This window comes from Bufo gargarizans, chromosome 6 (assembly GCF_014858855.1).
Source record: "Bufo gargarizans isolate SCDJY-AF-19 chromosome 6, ASM1485885v1, whole genome shotgun sequence".
In the NCBI taxonomy this organism is placed as follows: Eukaryota; Metazoa; Chordata; class Amphibia; order Anura; family Bufonidae; genus Bufo; species Bufo gargarizans.
Window position 1 is genome coordinate 270,991,292 of NC_058085.1, and position 22,080 is coordinate 271,013,371.

At 43.1% G+C, this 22,080-nt stretch overlaps 1 protein-coding gene across 6 annotated transcripts in view; it reads right to left on the bottom strand.

The window, feature by feature from the left end:
• Positions 1-22,080, bottom strand: part of PDLIM1 (PDZ and LIM domain 1) — a 79,663-nt gene that overhangs the window by 23,411 nt on the left and 34,172 nt on the right. For all 6 annotated transcript variants that reach the window (XM_044296086.1, XM_044296088.1, XM_044296087.1 and 3 more), the window contains exon 3: positions 13,925-14,009. In XM_044296086.1, the coding sequence (XP_044152021.1) occupies positions 13,925-14,009 (85 nt within the window). The remainder of the gene's footprint in view (positions 1-13,924; positions 14,010-22,080) is intronic.

The following is a 22,080-nucleotide window of genomic DNA, read 5'->3' on the forward strand; positions in this document are numbered from 1 at the left end:
AGTGACTGCAAGCAGAGATCTTGAAAACCTTGAGTAATCGATACAGAAAGTAAATTGAAAGATTGTACAGCTTTTCATTATACAAAGGATAACCTTTAGTTGTTGAAATCTGTTATGGGAATGTCATATACCAATCAGATAGGACTGGTATTGAATGTGTTAAATCAAGTTTTAAAAAAAAACATTATTCCCGTGACAATCCATGCTAATGAGGTCATTATGGCTCCAGTGCATGAAACAATAGTCCTGTTATATCTTGTGCCCGCTTTGCCCTTATCACACCCAGCCGCTGGCTGACACACCCTTGTCCTTACATCTTGTCTCTCGGGAAACGGATCAACAAGGACAAAAACAGCACAAAACGCCAAAACTATGAGTGCCGTGTGCACCCCCGTTTCCTCTGATTATGTAGGAGGTTTCACAGGAAATTATACTGTAGTACACTTTTACAGGGGATTCACATTGATTTATAATAGTGTTTACTGCACTATCATTTTTGTTGCTTTTTTTGCCTGTGTTTTTTTTGTTTGTTTTTTGCTGTAAAAACACCCAGTTCCAGATGTTAGCTGAAAGTCTATGAGAAATAGGAAATGCAGAACACACAAGATGATTATTATTTATTTTTTTATTAGGTGCCTTTTTGGGGTCCCTAAGGGTACTTTCACACTTGCGGCAGAGGATTCCGGCAGGCAGATCTGGACGCAAACTGATAGCATTTGTCAGACGGATCCGGATGCGGCACTAATACACTTCAATGTAAATTAATGCCGGATACACTTCATAGGCACTTCAGAAGAACAAAAAATACGCAGTAGTCTCTTGTACTGAGCTGAACACCTGTGTGATCATCACATGGTTACCACCAAGTGACTGCAAGCAGAGATCTTGAAAACCTTCAGTAATCGATACAGAAAGTAAACATTTATCCGCATCCGTCTGACAAATGTTGCAGATGCAGATCTGTCTGACAAATGTATTGCAATACCGGATCCGTCTTTCTGGTGTCACCAGGAAAAACGGATCCGGTATTCATTTTTTTTTTTTTGCATTTTTAAAAGGTCTGCGCATGCAAAGACCGAAAACTCGGATTCGTTTGGCCGCAACACTTAAGGCCGGATCCAGCACTAATACAATTCAAAGTAAATTATAATACCGGATCCGGCATTCCGGCAAGTGTTCAGTATTTTTGACCGGAGATAAAACTGCAGCATGCTGCGATATTTTCTCTGTCCAAAAAACGTAAGAGGGACTGAACTGATGCATCCTGAACGGAATGCTCTCCATTCAGAATGCATTAGGATAAAACTGATCAGTTTTTTTCCGGTATTGAGTCCCTAGGACAGAACTCAATACCAGAAAGCAAAAACGCTAGTGTGAAAGTACCCTAAGGCCTCATGCACACAACAGTATTTTTTCACGGTCCGCAAAACGGGGTTCCGTTGTTCGGTGATCCGTGTCCGTTTTTTCTTCCGTGTGTCTTCCGTGATTTTTGGAGGATCACCAGACATGAAGGAAAGTTAAAAAAAAAAAAGTCGTTTTGGTGTCCGCCTGGCCGTGCGGAGCCAAACGGATCCGTCCTGACTTACAATGCAAGTCAATGGAGACGGATCCGTTTGACGTTGACACAATATGGTGCAATTGCAAACGGATCCGTCCCCCATTAACTTTCAATGTAAAGTCAGGAGTCCCTATCAGCGTTTTCTCCAATCCGATGGTATATTTTAACTTGAAGCGTCCCCATCACCATAGGAACGCCTCTATGTTAGAATATACCATCGGATTTGAGTTACATAGTGAAAACTCAGATCCGACAGTATATTCTAACACAGAGGCGTTCCCATGTGTGTACATGACTGCCCCCTGCTGCCTGGCAGCATCCGATCTCTTACAGGGGGCTGTGATCCGCACAATTAACCCCTCAGGTGCCGCACTGGCCACCAATGAAATTAATACAGTAGAGGGAGGGAGGGAGGGAGGGGGGGCCGCACTGGCCACCAATGAAATTAATACAGGGGAGGGAGGGGGGGACCGCACTGGCCACCAATGAAATTAATACAGTGGAGGGAGGGGGGGCCGCACTGGCCACCAATGAAATTAAAACTGGGGAGGGAGGGGGGTCTGCACAATGAACCCCTCAGGTGCGGCACCTGAGGGGTTAATTGTGCGGATCACAGCCCCCTATAAGAGATCGGGTGCTGCCAGGCAGCAGGGGGCAGTCATGTACACAGTTCGTAGTATATTCTAACTTGAAGCGTCCCCATCACTATGGGAACGCCTCTGTGTTAGAATATACTGTCGGATCTGAGTTTTCACAAAGTGAAAACTCAGCTCTGAAAAATCTTTTATGCAGACGGATCTTCGGATCCGTCTGTGTGAAAGTAGCATACGGACACGGATCACGGACGCGGATGACAATCTTGTGTGCATCCGTGTTTTTTCACGGACCCATTGACTTGAATGGGTCCGTGAACCGTTGTCCATCAAAAAAATAGGACATGTCCTATTTTTTTGACGGACAGGAAACACGGATCACGGACACGGATGAACAACGGTGCATTTTCCGAGTTTTCAACAGACCCATTGAAAGTAGAAAATCACGGAAAACGGCACAACGGCCATGGATGCACACAACGGTCGTGTGCATGAGGCCTAAGTCAGACAATTAGCAGAACACAAAATGCCAGATAAAGCTCTGCTACATCTAAGCAAAAATAAATTCTCTCCATATGGAGAACAGACTATAATTTATGCAATGCGTGTTCATTAAAGTAACGGTTATCCTAGAATGGCCTTGTCAAGTGTTATAAATGAGCTCAGAAGGGTTTAGATCTGGCCTCAGACATAAATAGTAATGTATTTCTCTTGAACACCGACCAGATTACATCAGTTTCCCACAGAGGCCTGTAAGAATTACTTCTCTGTAAATTACCCAGAAAACGCAGCTGCCACCGAAATCTGTCAGGTTTAGTTCCTTTTTATACTCATAAATAGGACAATCTGCTTCTAGTCGCCTGTAGGTAGTAGATCCATTTTTGACAGAATCAATTAAGAGACTGGCAGTGTTCCTTTTAGGCCTCTTTCACACTATGTTTTTTTTTTTCCGTTTTGCTGTTTTTTTGGGGGGCGTTTCGTATACAGTCCGTATAAGGAACCATTCAATGGTTCCGCAAAAAAAAAACGGAATGTACTCTGTATGCATTCCGTTTCCGTATTTCCGTTCAAAGATAGAACATGTCCTATTATTGCCCGCAAATCACGTTCCGTGGCTCCATTCAAGTCAATGGGTCCGCAAAAAAAAAAAAACGGAACACATACAGAAATGCATCCGTATGTCTTCCGTATCCGTTCCGTTTTTGCGGAACCATCTATTGAAAATGTTATGCCCAGCCCAATTTTTTCTATGTAATTACTGTACAGTGTATATGCCATATGGAAAAACGGAACGGAAAAATGGAACGGAAACAGAAAAACTGATCCGTGAAAAACAGACCGCAAAACACTGAAATAGCCATAAAAGAGGCCTTATATTGATGGCCTAGCCTCAGGACAGACCATCAATATCTGATCTGTTGGGGGAAGACTCCCGGGACCCCCACAATCAGCTGTTTGGGAGCAGCTCAGGCACCGGATGTAGGGGCTGGAACCACACAGCTCCGTACGTTGTGTAGTGGATGAAGCTAGTTAGATCCTGGATAGTGGACAAATTGGATCATTGTTTTCCGAGGGATGAATTTGATTAAGCCTGTCTGGCATCCACTTATCACTTTTCCAAATAGAAATAACATGCCTGCTATTCAAATCAAATGAACATGTTAACGAGGTTTCCAAAGAAAACAGATGCTAGCCAAACTATCAGTGGTTCAACCTCTATCTTAGGCATGCTTCACACTGCCGGCAGGCTGTTCCGGCATACAATGCTGCGCACAGCGGTGTTTGTCCGGCTGCTTCTCGGCATATTCGCTGGATCATCGCCAGAAGCCCATTATAGTGATTGGGACCAGTCACCAGACAGCAGTCCGGCCTGCTGGAGCAGTAGACACAAGTGTGAAACAAGCCTTATGTCTGTAGTAGATTTTAATACAGCTGAAGTACAGGGGCAATTGTGCCTAATTCGGCTGGGAGTACAAGCTTGACTTGTCGAGTGACAGCTGCAGTGCGCAATATCGCATACAAGTCAATATTTTGCTTTGGACAAAAGTGCTGCAAAAAGTCTAGGGAGGAGATTTATCAAAACTGCTGTAAAGTAGAACTGGCTTAGTTTTCCATACCAACCAATCAGATTCCACCTTTCATTTTTCACAGCTCCTTTGGAAAATGAAAGGAGGAATCTGATTGGTTGCTATGGGCAACTAAGCCAGTTCTACTTTACACCAACTTGATAAATCTCCCCCTAGGTGAAGTCCCAGCCTAAGGCCTCACGCACACAATTGCCTTTTGCATCCGTGTCTGATCTGCATTTTTTTGTGGACAGCACAGAGACCTATAGTCATCTATGTATTGTCCGCATCCGTGTGTCCATATTGCGGACAAGAATAGCCATTTCTAGTGACGGGATTGAGAAAAATGCAGATTGCTCACGGAAAGTGTCTATATTTTGCGGATCTGTGGTTTGAGGAACGAAATATGGACATGGTCATGTGCATGAGGCCTTAGGGCCGTACATATTTATTTTTAGGTGTACGGAAATGACACGTGTGCATTCCGCTTCCGTATGTCCGCATTGCTGTTTCGCAAAAAGATAGAACATGTCCTATCATTGTCCGTATTACGGACAATGGGTCTCGATCCGTCCCATCCCATGTTCGGAACAGACGCGGGCAGCATATTTTCCGCCCCTTATTGAAGTGAATGGGTCCACATCCAACCCGCAAAAAATACTGATAGGATGCGGACCCAAAACAAGACCGTGTGCATGAACCCTTAAACTGCCTCCCTAAATGATAACCAAGGAGGGGGAAAAAGTTAAATATATATTTTAATATTCCTTAGAACTATCCCAGTTATGCTATCAAGACACATTTTCCTGAAGGCCCCAACCCCTGGGACACAGGTAAGGCTGCGTTCACATCACTGCTTACTTTTCCGTCCTGATCCATCAGAAGAACAGAAAAATAAAGAAAAAAACGGATCCTGGGCATCAGTTATGCGTTTGAGCCATGTGAGATCTGTTATTTATGCAGTTCTGTCTAAATAAAGGATCTCAGATGGAAATGGCTCAAAACAGATGCTAAATTTGCATAACTGATGCACAGGATCCGTTTGTTTTTTTTTTTTTGTTTTTTTTTTTTACAGGATCCATTGTTTTCTTTATTTTTCTAGCTTTCTGATGGATCAGAAGAACGGAAAAATAAACAAACAATGATGTGAACTCAGCCTAGGTCCAGTTGTTTAACATGACCGTATCCGAATTCTGGTCCGCAATCCACAGAGCCAGAAAATATGGATACCATCCACGTGCGTGCCAAAATTTTCTTACCCTTATCAATAGAAATAGCTTCTCTGGTCCTCAAAAAAGACCGGAGCAGGACATGTTCTGTAATTTGCATAACGGCCATACGGATGCAGACAGCACACTAATGACATCCGTGTGCGGTCACTTTTTTGTGGACCCCCATAGAAAAGAATGGGAAGAGAGTCCGACTCCCAAAATACATGGTTCGGACATGGATCCCAAATGCGGTCGAATGCATGAGGCCTAACTCATGGCGTGAATTCACTTCTTATTGCTCCGGGTCAACACTTCGGAGCCAATTGGTGTGCAATATATGGATAGTAAAAGAAGCAAAGTAATATTTCTATATAAACTTTTCCATAGAGTTCGTGTGTAATTTACCGCAGTGAAGAGCTCCAATTACTAATCCATCATAAAATATTTCTTTCTACAAAACATCATGAAGGGTTCAAGCACTTGTAAAGGGAGTACGCGCATGACAATCTAAAAGCATAAAAACGATTACAGAGCTAGTGCCATGCATGCAGCCCGTCTCATGCCAAGTTGTGATTCATTCAGGTTCTTTGTGCAATGAAGGATTTTTATTGTGAGGAGAACGGTTACGTGCCAGCATCCACCCCGTCACATGCGTAGGGCACATGCAGTCCTTATTAGTGTGAATATTTGTATTTATTCTTTCCTTAATGTACAGATTTGTGAGAAAATAATTTTATTCATTGTAATCACTTGATTAAAGGCAACAGGGTTATACAACCAGAGCTTCATTCATTGGTTAGGCAATTTAAGGGATATGGATACGTTTGGGGGCATTTTTTTCATTTTTTATTATTATTATTATTGAATTCTACTTATTTTAGGCTACAAATCATTTTTTCAATTGGTCTTTATATAAAAAAAAATTTTTTAATCAGCCCTTCTTTCCTTACAGATGGTTTCTGTGAGTGGCAAGATTCCTTCCGAGTCCCGTCGGAAGGAAGCCCTGACGAGGCTCTGGTGTAGCCCTCATCTCTGAATGCCTTACAGCTCATAAATAGGGATGAGCGAACACGTGGAAGTTTGGGTTCGCCCGAACTTCAGGTCAAAGTTCGGGTTCGGGTTCGGGATCTGAATTTGACCCCAAACCCAGACCCCATTAAAGTCAAAGGGGACCCGAACTTCACTTTATTATTTTCCGTTATAACATGGTTATAACGGAAAATAATAGCATTCTTAAGACAGAATGCTTAAAGGGACTCTGTCACCAGTTTCTAACCCCCACTTTTAAAACTATTGTTCTGTCCATGGAGCCCTTGTGATTACTAAGGTGTTCTTATAAGCTAAATCTGCTGGCTCGTTTTGATAAAAAAAACTTTTATCTAACCTGTCAGTCATGTAGTTAAGGTGCCCAGGGTGTTTCTCATGGTCTGAAGATGCCGCCCGCTGCCGCCGCCGTTGGTGTCCGCAACCAGCGGTAATGCCGGTCGTCGACATTTTACACTAAAGATGCCGTGGTCAATCCTGACCATGGCATCTGAGCGCGCAAAGCACTGGAAGCGCGCGCTTCCAGTCATGCTCCGGCTCCCCTGTGCGGCGATCGGAGGAGCCGGAGCTTGAGTGCAGCAACCTCTGTCTTTGTGAATGACAGGAGGCTGCGGCATAGTATTTCCTATGGAGCCCTTGCCTGTAATAGGGCTCCATAGGAAACTAGCAATTTTCTCATAGACTCCAATGCAAGTGCGTTGGAGTCTATGAGAATAGCAATCAAATGATTGCTTGCTATAGTTCCCTTAACCCCTTAAGGACCGAGGACGTACCGGTACGTCCTGACTTAAAATCTGCATTCCGGCGCCGCGGGGGTTAATCGGAACGGGACGCCGGCTGAAATCATTCAGCCGGCATCCCGTAACAATGCAGGGGGGGGTCATTTGACCCCCCCCCCGTGTCGGCGATCGCAGCAAACCGCAGGTCAATTCAGACCTGCGGTTTGCTGCGCTTTTTGCAGTTTCTGATCAAGAAACTTCAGAGTGCCTAAAATCAATATTGCGCACCCCCCCCTGCACCCCTGCATGATTTGATGGCGGCGGGTGGTGCAGGGGGGGTGTCGCAGGCGGTGGGGGCGTTGCGGGAGGCGGGCGGTGCGGCAGGCGGGATCGCGATCCCCCGCCCGCCTCCCATTGCATAATCGTTGGCGTCTAGTGGGTTATACCAGGGTGCCAGCACATTGCTGGCACCCTGGTATAAACGGCTGACATCGGTGATGCGATGTCAGCCGTTTAACCCTTTCCATGCAGCGGTCCGTACGGACCGCTGTATGGAAAAGGTTAACAGCGCAAGGAGCTCCCTCCCTCTCCGATCGGGGGGCTGCTGTGCCTTTGCAGCCCCCCGATGGGAGAGGGAGAGAGCCCCCAGAGAGCCCCCCGAAGCCCCGTCCTCACCCTTCCCCGTCTGCGAAGTTGTGACAGACGGGGAAGGTTCCCATGGCAACAGGACGCCTGCTCAGGCGTCCTGCTGTCCATGGTGCTGAACAGATCTGTGCTGAAAGCATAGATCTGTTCAGTGTAAGTAAAATACAGTGCAGAAACCTATATCGTTTCTGTACTGTATTTTACAGACATCAGACCCACTGGATCTTCAAGAACCAAGTGGGTCTGGGTCCAATTTTTTTTAAAAAAAGTGAAAAAAGTTAAGATAAAATAAAAAAACATTTATCACTGAATAAAAATAAAAATAAAAAAATACACTACACATATTAGGTATCGCCGCGTCCGTAACGACCTGATCTATAAAACGGTCATGTTACTTTCCCCGCACGGTGAACGCCATAAAAATAAAAAAATAAAAACTATGAGAAAATTGAAATTTTGCCCACCTTACTTCCCAAAAAAGGTAATAAAAGTGATCAAAAAAGTCGCATGTACGCCAAAATAGTACCAATAAAACCGTCATCTCATCCCGCAAAAAATGAGACCCTACTCAAGATAATCGCCCAAAAACTGAAAAAACTATGGCTCTTAGACTATGGAAACACTAAAACATGATTTTTTTTGTTTCAAAAATAAAATAATTGTGTAAAACTTTTATAAATAAAAATAAAGTATACATATTAGGTATCGCCGCGTCCGTATCGACCGGCTCTATAAAATTATCACATGACCTAACCCCTCAGGTGAGCACCGTAAAAAAAAAAGAAAAAAAAAGTGTAAAAAAAGCAATTTTTTGCCATCTTACGTCACAAAAAGTGTAATAGCAAGCGATCAAAAAAAGTCATATGCACCCCAAAATAGTGCCAATCAAACCGTCATCTCATCCCACAAAAAATTAGACCCTACTCAAGATAATCGCCCAAAAACTGTAAAAACTATGGCTCTTAGACTATGGAGACACTAAACAATTTTTTGGTTTTAAAAATGAAGTTATTGTATAAAACTTACATAAATAAAAAAAATTGTATACATATTAGGTATCGCCGCGTCCGTGACAACCTGCTCTATAAAATTACCACATGATCTAACCTGTCAGATGAATGTTGTAAATAACAAAAAAAAAAAGTGCCAAAAAAGCTATTTCTTGTTACCTTGCCGCACAAAAAGTGTAATATAGAGCAACCAAAAATCATATGTACCCTAAACTAGTACCAACAATACTGCCACCCTATTCCGTACTTTCTAAAATGGGGTCACTTTTTTGGAGTTTCTACTCTAGGGGTGCATCAGGGGGGCTTCAAATGGGACATGGTGTCAAAAAAACTGTCCAGCAAAATCTGCCTTCCAAAAACCGTATGGCATTCCTTTCCTTCTGTGCCCTGCCGTGTGCCCGTACAGCAGTTTACGACCACATATGGGGTGTTTCTGTAAACTACAGAATCAGGGCCATAAATAATGAGTTTTGTTTGGCTGTTAACCCTTGCTTTGTAACTGGAAAAAAAATATTAAAATGGAAAATCTGCCAAAAAAGTGAAATTTTGAAATTGTATCTCTATTTTCCATTAAATCTTGTGCAACACCTAAAGGGTTGACAAAGTTTGTAAAATCAGTTTTGAATACCTTGAGGGGTGTAGTTTCTTAGATGGGGTCACTTTTTTGGAGTTTCTACTCTAGGGGTGCATCAGGGGGGCTTCAAATGGGACATGGTGTCAAAAAAACTGTCCAGCAAAATCTGGCTTCCAAAAACCATACGGCGCACCTTTCACTCTACGCCCCGCTGTGTGGCCGTACAGTAGTTTACGGCCACATTTGGGGTGTTTCTGTAAACAGCAGAGTCAGGGCAATAAAGATACAGTCTTGTTTGGCTGTTAACCCTTGCTTTGTTAGTGGAAAAAATGGGTTAAAATGGAAAATTAGGCAAAAAAATGAAATTCTCAAATTTCATCCCAATTTGCCAATAACTCTTGTGCAACACCTAAAGGGTTAACGAAGTTTGTAAAATCAGTTTTGAATACCTTGAGGGGTATAGTTTCTTAGATGGGGTCACTTTATGGAGTTTCTACTCTAGGGGTGCATCAGGGGGCTTCAAATGGGACATGGTGTCAAAAAAACTGTCCAGCAAAATCTGGCTTCCAAAAACCATACGGCGCACCTTTCACTCTACGCCCCGCTGTGTGGCCGTACAGTAGTTTACGGACACATATTGGGTGTTTCTGTAAACAGCAGAGTCAGGGCAATAAAGATACAGTCTTGTTTGGCTGTTAACCCTTGCTTTGTTAGTGGAAAAAATGGGTTAAAATGGAAAATTAGGCAAAAAAATGAAATTCTCAAATTTCATCCCAATTTGCCAATAACTCTTGTGCAACACCTAAAGGGTTAACGGAGTTTGTAAAATCAGTTTTGAATACCTTGAGGGGTGTAGTTTATAGAATGGGGTCATTTTTGGGCGGTTTCTATTATGTAAGCCTCGCAAAGTGACTTCAGAGCTGTAGTGGTCCCTAAAAATTGGGTTTTTGTAAATTTCTGAAAAATTTCAAGATTTGCTTCTAAACTTCTAAGCCTTGTAACATCCCCAAAAAATAAAATATCATTCCCAAAATAATTCAAACATGAAGTAGACATATGGGGAATGTTAAGTCATCACAATTTTTGGGGGTATTACTATGTATTACAGAAGTAGAGAAACTGAAACTTTGAAATTTGCTAATTTTTCTAAATTTTTGGTAAATTAGGTATTTTATTATGCAAAAAAATTAATTTTTTTGACTTTATTTTACCAGTGTCATGAAGTACAATATGTGACGAAAAAACAATCTCAGAATGGCCTGGATAAGTCAAAGTGTTTTAAAGTTATCAGCACTTAAAGTGACACTGGTCAGATTTGCAAAAAATGGCCTGGTCCTTAAGGTGAAAATGAGCCCGGTCCTTAAGGGGTTAAAAAAAAAAAAATAATAATTCTAAATCACCCCCTAAATAAAATCTAAAAGAAAAAATACACATCATGGGTATCGCCATGTGCAAAAACGTCAATAGTATAAAAATATAAAAAGATCTCCCCCATACGACAAACAGCGAAACGGAAAAAAGTGTCAAAATGGCCGATTCGCCATTTTTTGTCGCTTCATTTTCTACAAAAAAATTACATAAAAAGTGATAAAAACGCAAGAAAAACTATACATATAAAAAGGTATCTCCGGATTCGTACTGACCTGTAGAATGAAAGTTACTGGTCAGTTTTATCACAGATCAAACGTCTTAAATTCAAAAAAACTAAAACTGTGGCGCAACATTTTTATTTTTTTGCAATTTCACCCCATTAAGATTTTTTTTCCCGCTTCCTACTACATCATATGCAATATTAAATGGTGGCTTTGGAAAGTACAACTTGTTCTGCAAAAAACAAACCGTCATATGGCTATGTGAACAGAAAAATAAAGTTATGGCTCTGGGAAGGCAGGGAGCGCAAAACAAAAATGCAAAAAAAACCTCCAGGGTAGAAAGTGTTAAGCTAAATACTTATCAGTTTGATAAGAACTCAGCTATAATGAGTGTTGAAGAGCTGCCAGCAGTTCAGATAAGGGCTACATGGGAGCTGTCAGGGCTTCTGTCTGATGGGACTCACTGAAAAAAGCCCGCTACTCTGCAAATACACAGAAAGGGACATCTGTAAGGAATAAAAAGGCTGACTTTTTTTTTTATAAAGCCCAATTGAAAAAATATATAATTTGTAGCCCAAAATGAGTAGAATGTAAATAAAAATTCCCCCAAAGGTGTCCATAGCCCTTAAGGTCTCATGCACTCAGTAGTGTTATAGGTTCCTGTATGTATCTGTAAAAGGTCAACAATACAGGATCTACACATGCCAACATGGTTTTATTTCTCACAAATTCTTTAAGAATTCATGAGAAAAAGAATGGCATGCTTGACTGTAAGCCACATTATGGACATATTCTCTAGTAGGGGCAGCACTTCTAGGACTGAATATGGTGCCTCATGAAGGGACTGTGAAGTGGCATATGAAGTGCCTATGAGACAGTAATGCAAACCCATAGAGTCTTCATGTACCGCCATACAGGGTCCATGCATGTAGCCTTGTCAAGTTCTTCAGAATTAAAGGGGTTTTCCAAGACTTTATAACTGATGACCTATCCTCTTAGTAGATCATCAGTATCTGATCGGTGGGGGTTCGTCATCTCAGCTGTTTGAAAAGGCACCGGCGCTCGCAGTAGTGCTGCGGCCTTCGCTCAGCTTTTCCTAGGCCAGTGATGACACGGTCATTGGTCACGTGGTCTATTTACAGCTCAGCCCCATAGAAGTGAATGGTGCCGAGCTCGATACCAAGCACAGCCACTATACAATGTATGGCGCTGTGTTTGGCAAGCTCAGAAGGCCGCAGCATTCACTGATGCCTTCTTGAAACAGCTGACCGGCGGAGGTCTCTGGTATTAGACCCCCACGATCAGATACTGATGACCTATTCAGAGGATAGGTCATCAGTATTAAAGTCTTGGAAAACCCTTTTAAAGGGATTCTGTCACTTTGTTTTCGGTTATAGAGCTGCGGACATGCACGGCTAGATCGCCGCTAGCATGTCCGCAATATACCTGTCCTATAGGGCTGTGTGCTTTTAAAAATTATTTTAGAGATATGTAAATGAGCCTTGTAAGGTGCCCAAGGGGCTGTACTAACCTTCCTGGAGCCCAGCCACACCCCCCTGTGAAAGAGGCCAGCACCGCCTGCGTCCTCCGAATCTCCTCCTTTCTTCACAGATAGATTGCCGCAATCTCGCGCATGCGCAGTTCCTTCCCTGAGGCTGATGCCAGCACAGGGAAGGAACACTATACCGGCACTGCGCATGCGCGAGCTCCCGCATCGCGAGATTACGGCAATCTAACTGTGTCGAAAGGACATAGGCGGTGCTAGGCTCCTTCACAGGCGGGCGTGGATGGGCACCAAGAAGGTCAATACAGCCCCTTGGGCACCTTACAAGACAAATTTACATATCTCTAAAATCCTTTTTTAAACAAAATAAAAGCACACAGCCCTATAGGACAGGTATATTGCGGACATGCTAGCGGCGATCTAGCCGTGCATGTCCGCAGCTCTCTAACCGAAAACGAGGTGACAGAATCCCTTTAAGTCCATTTTACACAGTAGAAGTTCGGGCCAATTATCAGGAAAGGAGTTCATGCAAATGCTTGTTCCCGATAACTCATGTGAATATGTTGCCGATCACCTGAGAAACTACCAAAACGCCCATTTTTTCGGGTGACCTGATTGTTTATGTAGCACATAAAACCACCCTATCATGGCAGCACATCACTCTGTGTAAACAGGCACGTACTGCCAGCAAGTAATGAATCTGTATGGGAAAGAATGATCGTATTAATCATTTGTCCCCATACAGAAGAGATGATCGCTGCATGTAAATACAGCTCACACAAGCGGGCAGCGATCTGGAACAAACTGTTGGTTCCTGATCGTTACCCTGTTTATCAGCCCCTGTAATTGGACCATTGGGAACATGAAATGAACTAAAACTCTAGTCTTTTGGTTTTAGTCATTGGAATGTGCAGATTAATGTCAAATAACCTTTAGCTCTAAAGTAGATGAGAGCACAGCTTACCCTGGACTGAGTCCCAGCTGTGCTTTATATACACACTCCATCATTAGGGAGAATATACAATAGGTGCAATAGCATGAAGTACAGCTACACAGCCGTGTATATACAGCAACTCAAGTGACCAATCTGTCATCCTCAACTAGTAGAAATGTTCTCGCCCCATTGAGTAACATTGGAGGAGTGATTACACTGTTTGCAATGTGCTTCAGACGCCCCTTGCAGTGGATCATTACAGCCAGCAAGCAGAGAAGAATTGTATTGCATATTAACCTAAGGGAACAGGTTCACTCACTGCACAAAGACAAGCAACCAACCCATAAATCCCTGCCTGCTGCTTCCCCACCAATGTGAACGTGGGCACGCCCCGCATCGCCTTGTGTATCAAGTTCTATCAACTGTCGCCCAAACCGCACAGCAAAGGGTTAACAACGCAGTGATACAGGATACCTGAGGATTTGATGCCAAATTCATCTTATATGGGTTTGCTTTGCCTTCTTCCGTTACAAGAGGCGACCATATTTTAGACTCGATCCTAGAAGAAAGCAGAAGGACATCAGATTAGTTTGGCTAGATCGTTTTAAGGGCACACAATATTTGTGGATATTTATTACTTTCCCGATTTAACTCTGTTAGGCTACTTTCACACTTGCGGCAGAGGATTCCGGCAGGCAGTTCCGTCGCTCGATCCGGCAATCCGGCCGCAAACTGATGCATTTGTGAGACTAATCCAGATGCGTATCCGTCTCACAAATGCATTGCAATACCGGATCCGTCTCTCCGGTGTTATCTGGAAAAACGGATCCGGTATTATTATTTTTTTCCGCATTTTTAAAGGTCTGAGTCGGATCCGTTTTGCCGGAACACTTAATGCTGAATCCGGCACTAATACACTTCAATGTGAATTAATGCCGGATCCGGCAAGTGATCAGTATTTGTGGCCGGAGAGAAAACTGCAGCATGCTGCGGTATTTTCTCCGTCCCAAAAACTAAAGAGAGACTGAAGTGATGCATACTGAACGGATTGCTCCCTATTCAGAATGCATTAGGATAAAACTGATCAGTTTCTTTCCGGTATTGAGCTCCTGTGACGGAACTCTATGCCGCAAAACTTTAACGCAAGTATGAAAGTACCCTTATACCTATTGGGGACCCTGATGGGCTACACATGATACGAGGATCCAACGAACATCAGGAAGAGAACCTCTGTATCAGACACTACACCCTCAGGACCTGCAATAAGCACAACACAGTGGATCTGTATTTACCGAGGCACGTGTATTTTATGCCAGTCTTGGTACAGGAGATGATATGCGTCAAATTTATTAAAAAGTGCATATCTTGCAATAAAATCGGCACATTTTGAACTGATGGAGAGACAGAAATTTTAATTCTCCACCTGCTATGAGCAGACTCATTTTGTACTTCTTAAAGGGAGTCTTTCACCTAAAATGACCATTATAGAACACTAACACCATGATCTGCATTATAGTCGCCACATTGGAATGCAACTTACCGTATAGCTGTCCGACGCTTATTTCCGCTAAAAAACACTTTTATTTAATATGTTAATTAGCTCTGAAGGTGCCCAGGGGCGGCGTTCAAGCAGGCGGTGCCCAGGCCCCTCATTGCTTTTCATATGAAACCCCTCCCCTTTCACCCCTCTGGCCCGCCCTAGGTTCTTCAGAAATCCAGCTCTGTTCACAAGATTCACCGCACCTGCGCACTTCATTCCCCATTCCGGCACATGCGCATTAAACGCTCTTGTGCCTCTGCCCATAATGGGGAATTAAGTGTGCAGGCGCGGCGAATCTTGTGAACGGCACTGGTGCTGGAATTCTGAAGAACCTAGGCCGGGCCAGAGGGGTTAAAGGGGAGGGGTTTCATATGAAAAGCGACAAGGGGCCTGGGCACCGGCCGCTTGCACGCCACCCCTGGGCACCTTCAGAGCTAATTAACATATTTGAATACGTGTTTTTTAGCGAAAATAAGCAACGGACAGCTAGACGGTAAGTAGCATTCCAATATGGGGACTATAATGCAGATCATGGTGTTAGTGTACTATAATGGTCATTTTAGGTGAAAGACTCCCTTTAAGAAGCACTCCAGCAATTATGTTTGATGTATTAGGCCAACTCAATATTCTAGCAGTGTAAAAGGTTTAGTTGCAGCAATATATTTTGATCACCAGTCTGACTACCAGACCATGCTGGCCTGTGTAGACAGGAGATCAGTCTCTCCTGTGTGGCTGATATCCTGTGAAAGATAGGATTAACTCATCATCTATCAAATCCCTCTTAGCAGCTCTCAAACTCCTCATCTACCCACTCATCTCCACCATTGTATCTTCCTCTATGCATAACGTGCTGCTGAGGAGTTCAGTGATATAGTAGGCAAGTCCTTACAATGATTAGCTGCAGAGTTATAAAACTTCCTGACTTAGGGCTGTATTACACTGCCTGATGTTCGGGATGTTCAAGCGCCGTTGGATGATAACACATCCATCAAGCTCGTTTGCATCGGCTTGATTCACGCTGTTTGCATCAGCCTATGTAGAGGAACAATTTGTTGCTCCCTCATTCTGTCCTCTTCATTATCAGCAGCACATCCCTGATTATGCCTCATTCACACGTCAGCGATTGTGAGACAAAACCAGGATTGGAGCCTCCACAGACAAGATCTGCACCTGTTCTGTGTTTAGAGCCGCACTTGGTTAGGACTCAAAATAACTGATAGAAATCACTGACCAAACACTGACGTATTAGCAAGGCATTACACAGGGAAATGTGCTGCCAATAATCACGCATTTTTCATCAGACATTTGCTTGTTAATTGACAGCTTGATTATATAAGCCAATAACTAGGAATGAGCTTTCCTATGAATGTTTGTTTGCAATAATTTGCCCGACTATTGAGAGGTCTAATAGGGGCTTTACACTGCCTTTCTATAATATCAGTGTGTGCAGGATATCCAGTGTATCCTATGAGATGCTGCCAACACTGTTCCTGCCTTTGGTTTGCAAGAGCTGACAAAGAAACCTATCACAAGCAGAAGGCAGAGCACAGCAGTGTGAAGCTGCATGTTATAAAAATACACTGCGACTCTGTAGTGTGAGTTAGGGGTTGTTTTACTAGGGAAAAATTATGTAATAACATGTGGGGAGTTTTTTCCTATTAACACTTGTGAAAATCAAAACAAACATTTGAAACTCAAAACTAAATAGAATTGAAATAAAATGTAATTTTTCATTTTCACAGCCAAATTCTATGAAATGCTTGTGGGGTCAAAGCACTTACTACACCCCTCAATATATTCCTTGGAGTTTTTTCTTCAAAATAGAGTCACTTTTTGGGGATTTTCTCTGTAGGGGGTACCTTAGGAGCTCTTCAAATGTGACTTGTGCCTGAAAACCATTCCAGCAAAATCTGCCCTCCAAAAGCCAAATGGCGCTCCTTCCCTTCTGAGCCCTGCGGTGTGCCCCTTAAGCAGTTTATGACCGCATATGGGGTGTTTATGTAAACGGCAGAATCAGGTTAATAAATATTGAGGATTGTTTTGCTGCTAACCCTTGCTGTGTTACAGGAAAAATGGATTTAAATGGAAAATCTACAAAAAAAAAATAATTAAATTTCACCATTTTGCTTTAATTTCAGTGGAACAAATTAAGGGTTAACAAAGTTTCTAAAATCTGTTTTGAATAATTTGTAGGGTGTAGTTTCTAAAATGGGGTCATTTATGGGTACTTTCCATTATGTAAGCACCTCAAAGGTCACTTCAGAACTGAAATCAGTCTTGGACATTTTCTTGAAAACTTTAAAAAAATTAATCTAAAATTCGAAGCCTTCTCAAACATAAAATGACATTTACAAAATGATGCCAACTTAAAGTAGACATATGGGGAATGTTAATAACTATTTTATGAGGCATCACAGTCTTAAAAGCAAAGAAATTAAAATTTTGAAAATTGCTAATTTTTCTGCATTTTTGGATTTTTAAAAAATAAAAGCAAAACCTATCGACCCAGATTTACCACTAACATGAAGCACGAGGTGTCACGAAAGAAAAAAAAAAAAAAAAAAAAGCTTAAAATTGCTTGGATAAGTAAAAGCATTCCAAAGTTATTACTACATAAAATGACATGTCAAATTTGCAAAATTAGGCTTGGTCCTTAAGGGGGCTGTGTACCCCACTCATGGGGTACATGTTTGCTTTGCTGCTGTACTGAGTCTTACAGGCTATGTTCACCGAGAACAAAAATTGCTGATATCACTAGTCAGGTTTAAAGACTCTTTGATCAACATTTACTTAGACAGCCCCCTGGCTCAGCACTGGTGCCTTGAAACTCTGGAGTCCTGGGTTCAAATCTGACCAAAGAGAACATCTGCATGGAGTCGGTATGTTCTCCCTGTGTTTGTGTGGGTTTCCAACGACATACTGATAGGGAATCTAGATTGTGAGCTTCACTGGGGAGAGCGAGTGATGATAAGGTCTGTAAAGCACTGCAGAATATGTCAGTGTTCTATAAGTGGCATTAGAGAGACTGTTTCTTTCTTTATGCCTCATTCAGGCGTCAGTGTTCGGTCAGTGATTTCCATCAGTGGTTTTGAGCCAAAACAAGGTGCAGATCTAAACATAGAACAGGTGCAGATCTTTCCCCTATACCTTATGGCTGTGGAGGCTCCTATCCTGGTTTTGCCTTACAATCTCTGATATAAATCACTGACCAAAACACTGATGTGTGAACAAGGCTTTAGGGAGTAAAGTTATATAGCATATTAGCAAGACCCTATGAGCAAAATAGAATAGAGGGTAGAGGTACTTTCTTGGGATCCCCCCACGAGTCAGAACAGAGAGCGATCTGTCATCTGAATGGCCGACATGTAGAACTAAAAGAAAACATCTGTGTGCCTGGTTGTTGGCTTCATATGAAAGTGGTTTTAACTCCTTTAAGTGCTGTACATTTAGACATTGGAGAGCTAGACCATGTAGGCGCAGCTTTATATGGAGTTATAATGTACATGTATGAGATTTGTGAGTTAGCATTAGTTTATGTTTCCTTCCAGGACAAGCAATGGGAACGAGAAGACTAAAATACCAATGTTAACATTGAAAAAATAATCCAGTGTGATAAATGACAGGATGTCTTGGAATCTAAAGGAAAAAATATTACTCAATATAACTGCATATTTATAACTGAAATGCTGTTTTATGCCAAGGAATAAACACACTTCTCAAAAATTCCATGAGAAAAAATGAAATTAGTTAGAAGAAGAAAAAGTCTTAAAGGGGCTCAACATTCTTTTTAAAGCCTATACAAAGCAGAATAAAAGTAAATAAATAAATTCAAAGCCTCGGAGAAAACAGGTTTAATATTTATGGACACCAATTAAAAATATGGTCATACAGAAATAACACACACTCAAGGTGAATTATTCTGACCATCAGCTAACATCCAGAGTTACCGCCATGCACAGCACAGACAGAAGCTAGATGGGCTGATGGGAACGAGTCAACAAGGTCCTGGTAGGTTGTCACAGGTATCTGGAGCCATGCTGACTGAAGTGCATCCCACAGCGGCTGGATGGTTCATGGGAAAGGATCCATAGAGCGAACTCAACCATCGAAGTGGTCCTACAGATGCTCAACTAGGTAAAAGTCTGGGGAATTAGGGTGCCATAGTATTTGGAAGTCTTGGTCATGTTCTTCCAACCAATCTCAGACATTTCTAGCTGTGTGACATGTCGCATTGTCTTGCTAAAAGAAACCCCAGGGAAGACAATCAGCATTGTATGCGTGAATGTGATCTGCAAAGATGGATTCATACACAAATCGGCTGAGCCTTCCTCTTACATGGAGGAGTGGGTCCAGAGAATGCCACAAAAACTTTCCCCAGACCGTAATGCTGCCACCACCAGCTTGTGTTCTTCCAGCAATGGTTGCAGGGTGTTTGTTCTCTGATGTTTCTCGCCTGCGATGCCAACGTCCGTCCGTTCGATGAAGCAGAAAACGTGACTCAACGGATAAGGCAACCCTTTGCCAATCAGTGGAAGTACAATTCTGATACTGCCATGAAAATTGAAGCCTTTTCTCATGATGCAACTTTGTTACAGTTCAGTGACCATCTATCTGCTTAGGGGCTCCATACGCAGTAGGGGTCACTGAACTGTTTTAGACACACATCTGGTAGCCCCCTGGTTCATTTGGGAGATGAGCTGCTCCACTGCAGGACATCAGTCCGCTCTTGAACACCTTTGTAGCTGACGTTCACTTCTAACATCAATGACATGTGGTGCTCCGATTGGGTCATAGCTACTGTTAAATAGGCTGTCACCACGTGTGTATTTTAGTAAATACTAAAAAACGAATAACTAGGTGCTACCATCTGGGGTGTGTCATTGTACACTCTGACTTTATGAAATGTAGGGCAATGGAAAAGGTAACACCCAGTTGTCAATATAATCCTGTGAGCGCCGGAGTCTTCTCACAGCTCACCAAGCACAGCGCTGTACATTGTATAGCGACTGTGCTTGGTATTGCATCTCAGCCGCATTCCCTTCAATGGGGCTGAGCTGTGTCTAGGCCATGTGACCGATGAACAGGTCATCACTGGGTGAGGAATATGGACTAATATTTACTGTCAGCCATGTCCCCACACCCGCTATTTGCTGAAAGATAGCAGAGGTAGTGAACTTCACCAGAGGGCCCTGCTTCATAGCCCCAGCTAGATAGCAAAAAACTCCTAGCAGGCCACATTTGGTTACATTTCACGCCTCCATTCAGACAGCACGGATCCTGCAGGAAAACCTCCCTGTAGGGGGGTCTAAGCCATTTCCCAGTTCAATCAAATCTAGCAGACAGCCTGGAACCAGCGATTTATAAGGAATTATGAATCACCTGGCCATCACAGGAGCAAACCGGATACATATGTGTGTCCCGGTGGCCACAATGAACATGCCCATGGTCTTAGTTTGGTGGTGGAACGCCAGGGAAGGGAGATATACATATCTCCCCACAGAAACCAACTAACGGTACCATGTTTGGACTCTACTTGTTGCCGGAACCCAGGCTGATCTGTTGGTCCCAGAACCATCTCCCTGTGACCTTCTGGCCTGGAGCTATGAACCATAAAAGATTGTGTGGGTCATTGAGCTGCCAGGATCAGCAGGGAGGGGGGGGGGGGACCACTCCCAGAGGCCAGGAGGGAAGGGGCCGGCTATAGGTTAAAAGGCTTGTGCCAGCAAGCAGGAGGGTCTTTTTCTGAAAGGGGGTCACATCATGCAGCTGACATCACTGGCCTCCATGTGAATACAGCAAAGGAACATTCATCTACCCGGTAACTGACTTACTCTGTGTAATCCTGTTTGTACCATATTACCTGTATTTGTAACCTCAGACCACTGTATATATCCTTAGTGTATATTGGGTTATCTAGTGTGCCCTTAAGGCCATTAAATATATAATTTAATCTTGTGCTGTCTTGTATCTCGATCACAAATTCCCACGTCCGTGTTTCGGCCTAGTTATAAGCTACCGCGGGTTTGTTTTTCACCCTATATAATCCCGTTAGCAGACCGGGCTTATGTCAAACGAGAAGCTGGTGGCAGATTACCCGGGCTGAGAAGCGCTGTTTCACTGTGGCAGTGAAAAGGCTCTCTCAGCTTCTTGCCTCTCTGTACCCGCGTGGACAGGAGGCGTCTGTGTAAACTGTACCAAGCTGACCTCACATGCTCCTCCGGGAGGGCGTAATGTCATGTCTTGGTAACCAGGGACCATACCGCGTCTCGTGAGCTCGACGTAGTTGACGTCAAGCGGGCACAAGGGGTGGTATCCATACCACACTCGTCGAGGAAAATCTGAGAGAAAGCCATGGTGCTACTGCGAGCACAGTGTCGAGCACTGCCTACTCGAACAGCTGATCAGCAGGGGTCTCGAGTGTTGGACCCCCACCGATCAGATACTGATGACCTATCCTGAGGATAGGTCATAAATAGTAAAATCTCGGGAAAACCCCTTTAAAAGGGTGTTCCACAGCAAGATTAGCATTCTAAAAATGTATAATCACGTATCTACATGCAACGGGCGCCTCCCCCCAGGGCCCTCTCTATAACGTGTCTCAGATGTAGGAAATGCCGAGTGCTATGTTGCGGCCTAAAATGTCTCTTTATGTGTGCCACGGTGCTCCTACATGGATACAACTGGACCCTAGGCTTTGGCTCTGAAGCAATAAATAGGGGGGATAATTGAGGGATTTGAAGAAATAACTTGAGTCCAGACCTTGAGATGAAGTTCAATGGCAGCTTTACTTAAATAAACGTTTCTCCAAACAGTTTTCAGGCTTTGTCTTGGTTCCAGCAGGCTTTAAACTGGCAGGCAAACTCAACTCTGCTCTATCCTTCTCTCAGTCTGCTGTACTGACAAGCTGACCTGGTAACTTGGCTTCTTCTTTATGCTGCACTTCACTATTTAGTCAGACTAATCTTCAGCCAAGGAATAGGTTAGTTCCCTGGCAGCTCCAACATGGAGTCTCTCAACCAGCACAAACCAGAACTGCCCCACCTGTTTCTGTTAGCAAGCAGGACTGGCCTACTTCTGACCAAAGGGGGGG